We start from the raw sequence: 6,583 nt of genomic DNA, 5'->3' as shown, positions 1-6,583 counted from the left end.
GATTTGAAAAGCGCGCAACAAAAGACAATTTGATTGGTAATGAGCTTCAGGAAAAGTCTTTTGATTGGATAACAGCCAGATTTTATAATATGATTAGTGCGTTAGTCCTGTTCCCGCTCGAGAATTTCTTGTCAAAGTTGAACAAGTTTCTTTGTTCGTAGTACTGCTGTAAAAGTGCAAATGGTAAGCTTTAAAACCGTAGTTTATAACACATCTCTTTTTGCGACTCAATTATAAATGAAAGAAAATTGTTTTTATTTCATTACCTGTTTAGGCTGGAGGAAAAGCAGGAAAAGATTCCAAACCCAAAACTAAGTCTACTTCAAGATCTGCCAGAGCTGGATTACAGGTATGAAAGCCCCTTTTTTAAATATTGTTAGTTATGAAATATCACACTTTTAACTTTCTTCCAAATTAATTATTCAGTAAAAAAAAAGTTATATTATAAGTAAAATATATTGAGAAGTTTGAGATTTTAAAAAAATTGTTATCACTTAAATTTAGATTTGAAAAATAGGATTTTCAGCATCACTTAATTTGTGAGGTCACTCAGTTTGGCTGTATTATCTAACCAAATACTCAAACCTCAATGTAATGGTAGCACTAAGAATGCCCATTCTGACCATGATAGTCAACAAGCCAAGCTGAAAAGTCGTTAATTTTCCATTGTCAATGATTAACTTTTTATTGTTAGGTGTTGTGGAAATGGCCTTATAACTTTATTGCTATTTTGGAAATGGCCTTATAATTTTATTGCTCTTAAATTTTAGTGAATCTGCTCAAAATAACCAATTCATTCATGCATGTTAATATGATAATTAAAAATAGTTTACATTATTTATAATATTCTTTAGGAAAAATTAACTAAAAATTATGTTTTCAAGGCTTTTTTAATTTAGTTTTATTTATATCACAATCTATAATTCTGTGTTTTTCTTTGAATTTTAGATTATAGAATAGCATAACCTAAAACTCCCCCTCTATAATGAATTTTAGACTTGATCTCCCTTTTTTCAAATAAATGAAAAGCTATCAGCAGTCATAGGGGCTATTTAAGAATTCCCTACAATATCTTAGGAAGTCAACAGGGAGCATGTTACAAATAGGATTGTGAAAGGGCAGGTGTTTATTCATATTTGCATGACCTTTATCAAAACTATCCATGTCAAACAAAATAGTGAATAATGGGCTCTGTCAAATATTTAGTGATATTCAAAATAAAGAATTTTTGTTCTTAGATTTTTAAGCAATTAGTAGTGTTCAAATTCTAAATTTATTTAGAATTATTTAAAATTTACACATAGATGTCAGTTTATAAAAATTTAACTGTTTTTGCCAAGGAACTTCAGTTAGAAAATTTTTGTATTGTAATGCAATTTTTTCAGGAAATATGAAAATGTTGCATCAAATGTATTTGATAAATTTCAGACATTCTTTATAGTTAATTAAATAAATAAGGCTTTCAACTGTATTAAAGTAAAAGGATAAAAGTTTTCTTGCAGTTATCAAGTGTTTTTTTTTGTTTGTTCTTTTTTGTTGTTGTTGTTGTTTTATATTTTAACCTATATTATGACCAATTTTTGCTTTTTGTCATCATAAACTTGTGGAACTCTATTTTTTAAACCAAATCACCTTAACTACTATTTAAGTGCAAATATTTAGTTGTTGGTGTTGCTTTTTTGCTTCAGTAAGTAATCAAATTTTCATTTGTTAGCCATGAAAATTTGATAAGGAGTTATACTGTTGTCAGGTTATTGTCATAAAATGTTTTGATAAAATTATTTTCATGATGTGGTTAAAGGTATTATATTTCTAGTGGTTGTGCTTTAGTTTCCAGTGGGTCGTATTCATCGTTACCTAAAATCTCGGTCAACAAATAAAGGGCGTGTTGGTGCCACTGCAGCAGTATACAGTGCTGCTATTTTAGAGTATTTGACTGCAGAGGTATTGGAATTGGCTGGTAATGCTTCTAAAGATTTAAAAGTAAAAAGAATTTCTCCTCGACATTTACAGTTGGCCATTAGAGGAGATGAGGAATTAGATTTATTGATTAAAGCAACTATTGCAGGAGGAGGTATGTTTTTTTGGTTTCGTTTGTCAGTTTGTTTTTTTGTTTTGTTTTTTTGTTTTTTTTTACATCAAGTTATTGTTTTTTTGTTTTTTTTTTAAATAAAATCTTCCACTTTTCTCATATGCCTCTTTTTTTTAGGTGTTATTCCTCACATTCATAAAAGTTTGATGAACAAAAAGACAGCAAAGCAAAACTAAAATGCTTGCTTCTTGCTTTTAACAATTATTTATTTTGTATATTTTTCTGTCACCTGTAATATAGGACTCTGTCAAGAGTTTAAATAGTTGGAATTATCTGGTTTTGTAGAGTTAATGCTTGATAAGGCTAGCTGCTTAATATAAAATTGTGATAGTAAAAGTATAAAGATATAAATAATTAGGGAAGTCTTTTGCACGATTTATAATCTAACAAGCTTTTTTGATGATTTGCATGTATCGCGTAGGCTCGTGATCAATTCTCAATACCAATTTGTACTTTATTTAAAACCATATTTTATTACTAACTATGAAGTATTAACAGACATTCTATGTAAATATTGGAGACAAATATATCGTGAAGTATTACTATTTACTTTGTACTGAAATCTAAACCTTTATTGCGCAATTTACTAACTTATGGCCTACCTACACAACTAACACGCGAGCCCTGGAATAAACTGTAGGTCAGTTTTTTTGTTACAATAAAATGTTAATTAATTACTTAATTAATTATTGTTAATTAATTACAATAAAATGTTAATTAATAAGACTTTCTGTTTGTTTTTTATGCGACAAGTCGTTCGAAATCTTATGCTAACAAAAGTGGGTCAAGGTTAAACACTCACCTTAATAATATCCCTTTATTGGTAAATAATAAACTTTTATCAAGTATTACAAGAGACGTTTGTGAGCACGTATGTACACATAAATATATCTAGTGTAGTGCCTTGCTTCTAATTTGATTGTACACCAAAGTTGTGTTTAACTCTTAAGCGTTGTTTATCAAGGGTTTAGAGAACTTTTAATTATAATGGATTTTGCCCAAATTATTTTTTAAAAAGAAAATAAAATCAAGTTTTAGGTAAAATATTCAAGTTTAAAATAAGTGTACAGCGTGACCAAATGTGGTATTAAGCCTAGAAGTTTAAAGCAACACTTCACAAAAATTTGTATTTAATTAAATTTATTAGAATAATCCAAAATCTTTTATCTGCTGCACTGTTTTCAATCAAAATATTGAAATGAAATTTTTAATTGAAACGCGGTAATTGCAGTTTTGAGTTACGTCTCTCTAATTGGTGACTTTTGTTTATGAAGTTATTGGAACCTATGTAATGTTAAGTTATGACAAAAGCAATTTATACTAGAAGGCCGTGTAAAGGGACAGTTTTTTACATCATCACTAAGCAATAAATGTTGAATTAGTGAGATCAGTAAATGTTTTAATAGCACAAAATTTATGATAACTTATGTATAAAATTGGTAAAATGAATAATAAATAAAAGTTTCTGTTAACTAAAGTTGCTTTACAAAATATTCATTGAGCAACAAAAACAATATAAAATCTGCTTCGACAACTTTTTTGACAAAATTTTTTGTTTTGGTTCTTTTGACGGTCCGGGATTATATGTAATACAATTGTTTTTTAAAGAATATCTTGCATAAAATTACTCCAAGTTTCTTTTTCATATCGAAGCTATAAAAGTCCGATATTGACAAATATATTACAAAATGACTTTCAATATACTTCATCATTAAAGTGGCTGAAAGATTGCATAACAAATCATAGCATTAAGCAAAACATATAACAAAACAGTATTATCAAAAGGTATAACCTCTACAATTAATCTCTTTAACATAGTTCACATATTTTTTACAATAAAGTTGTGGTCCATTAACTGCTTCATTTCTAGTAACATAAAATAAATCAGGGCTTTTTTTCATTTGGTTTTGTATAAATTAAGTTTTAAAAGTTTAACTCAACTACCTATTTCAGTTCCATGTATATGTATTAAATCAGACTACAAAGCTGATTTCACTTTACTAATACCTTCATACTTTAGAGTTTGAAGATAATGTTGAAATTCTCTCAGTTGGCCAGTTATTTCATATCAACATTATTAAATGGACAAATTCATTAAGGAAAAAAATTTGGTTTTTTGTTTTCCATGTTTCTTTGAATATAAAATCTGGTTGATATGGTTTAATATCACAAATGAAAGCAATTAAATCTCCATCAAATTTTTGAATATAATTGATCAAATAATTTGTCTGCTCAAATAAAAAATCAATAATAGGTTTAAATGCTGACATCATACAACAAGTATTTTAGACCACTGCAAATTGATACCAACTTAGAACTTTATATGGTTGCTGCTGATGAATCAGATTTATTTACAGTCTTTATATGGTTGTTGCTGATGAATCAGATTTATTACAGTCAAATGTTAGTGAAGGCTTTAGATACACTTCGTTTAATAATATAACATAACATGTAAGCTTCTGAAGAAATGAAGTATTTGGAAGTTGATTGTCTTGTCTCAGTTGTTCATACATTGATCTAAGTAATGCTCAAAACTACGGTCAGTTTTTTCAGGATTTTACTTCTTTGTTCAAATGATTGTTGGACTCATCGCATCAAAGTGTTCCTGAAGTACAGAAACTAAAATTTTTTTGAAGAATTAATCTCCAAGCTTTCTCAAGTTGTGAATATGAGCTAAATTTGGTAACTGTTTTTAACAAAGTTTGAATAAAATACATCTAAATTCAAATCACTCTCAATTCTTAACAAAACTTTAGGTATTGATGTATTTGTCTCAACACCATTAGATTAAGCATAGTGTTTATTGCTGAGGTACCAAGTAGGTTGGTTCAAAAACTCAAGACTGCTAATTTTCACCTTTTTTAAGTACTCTAACTTGACTTGGTTTTTATTATTATTATTTTCATTATTGTTACTGCCACAACTCATTACATAACATTTCATTGGCATTTTTTACAGTTCATATAACCTATAATTATTAGGAATGCTATCAGAAAAAGCGATAAAAACTCTTCGTAATGCAATATATACATTAATTCTTAACTAATTACATTTACAAAGTGGCACCCATAAAAAGCAAATGCTAAGTTAATATAAAATGTAAAGATTTAGTTAGTATAAAGATTGTATCACGGCCATAATTTTACTGTATATACACCTTGTTTATATATATTTGTTCTAAACTTACCTCCAGTTACGCTGATCTTCCATTGACACGGTTTAACAAGCTAAAGAAATTCGGTGAAATGTATACGACAAAAAATATATACATGCATATATATATATATATATATATATATATATATATATATATATATATATATATATATATATATATATATATATATATGGAATGTAAGGTACAGTGGCGAATACTTTGTTTTTTTGCATGTCGCTCTTTAAAAAATCAATATTTTAAAAAATTTCAAAAGCAGGAAGTTGCTGGTATTCACTAAGCATATTTCTGTCCCAACCGATTGTTAAATTTCAAACTGAGTGAAATTTTACAGCTCTCGGCGTAAATTATTGATTTTTTTGATTTTCAAAAATTGCAAGGTATGTTGACAGATTGCTGTATTCAACTAAAACACTATGTAGATCTAAAACTTATTTATTTAAACAACTGGAAATGATGTAAAATGATAAAAATGATGATTTTTAAATTTGGAAAAAAGTTTCACTTCAGTTGGAGTCGCAATTCGGACGTGAAGCAGCTGGTGAATGTTGTAACACATCTGGCATGAACTTCTCGAAGGCATGAGTCACAATTTCAGGAATTGTTGCGGTTGAGCACAGGATGCATTGGTTTTAGGTAAAGAATACAAAAATCTTGAACAACATCTTCTTCTGCTTCATCCAGCTTCGCCCTTTTTTCTACTGGTTTTGCCGATGGTGTTCTTTCAATTGATGGTGTTCTTTCAATTGATAGTGTTCTTTCAATTGATGGTGTTCTTTCAATTGATGGTGTTCTTTTAATTGATGGTGTTCTTTCAATTGATGGTGTTCTTTTAATTGATGGTGTTCTTTCAATTGCTGGTGTTCTTTCGATTGCTGGTGTTTTTTTTTTCCGGCTGGTATTTTTGTGATTGTATCAGCTCTTTTTTTCTGGTTGTCCAATTTTTTGATCATGGCATTATATTTTTCGCGCGTTCCGGGCACATTTTCAGACGATGTCAAATAAGTGGACTTTATCGGCTATCGACTGCGCTTGGATTTTTTGGCTAGTGTTCCCACCTTAGTATTCCAAAAAGCACAAGTCAGCTTGGTATGAGCTGCTGCATGTAAAATGTCAGCATAATAAAAGACATCGACTATTGTGGTATAGTGTGTCACAAATGTCGTTATATGTGAGATTTAATCAGTCTTCCACCATACCTTATAATAATAATGATAATAATAATGATAATAATAATAATAATAAAAGTAATAGTAATAATAGTAATAATGATAATAATAATAATAATAATAATAATAATAATAATAATAATAATA

The 6,583-nt window shown here is 28.5% G+C and overlaps 1 protein-coding gene across 1 annotated transcript; it reads left to right on the top strand.

Moving 5' to 3' along the window:
- The first annotated feature begins 34 nt into the window (after positions 1-34).
- LOC145189497 (histone H2A.Z-like) lies at positions 35-2,637 on the top strand. The gene is made up of 4 exons (XM_080066145.2): positions 35-183; positions 275-349; positions 1,831-2,074; positions 2,210-2,637. Exons 1-4 carry the CDS (start codon positions 181-183, stop codon positions 2,266-2,268), a joined length of 381 nt encoding a protein of 126 aa, XP_079922271.1. The 5' UTR covers positions 35-180; the 3' UTR covers positions 2,269-2,637.
- Positions 2,638-6,583: the final 3,946 nt, after the last annotated feature.

Source organism: Hydra viridissima, unplaced genomic scaffold (genome assembly GCF_058129835.1).
Source record: "Hydra viridissima isolate aposymbiotic clone 2 unplaced genomic scaffold, HvirCarnegie_v1 scaffold_5, whole genome shotgun sequence".
NCBI lineage: Eukaryota > Metazoa > Cnidaria > Hydrozoa > Anthoathecata > Hydridae > Hydra > Hydra viridissima.
The sequence above is the reverse complement of the archived record's forward strand: the minus strand, read 5'-3'. Positions and strand labels throughout refer to the sequence as shown.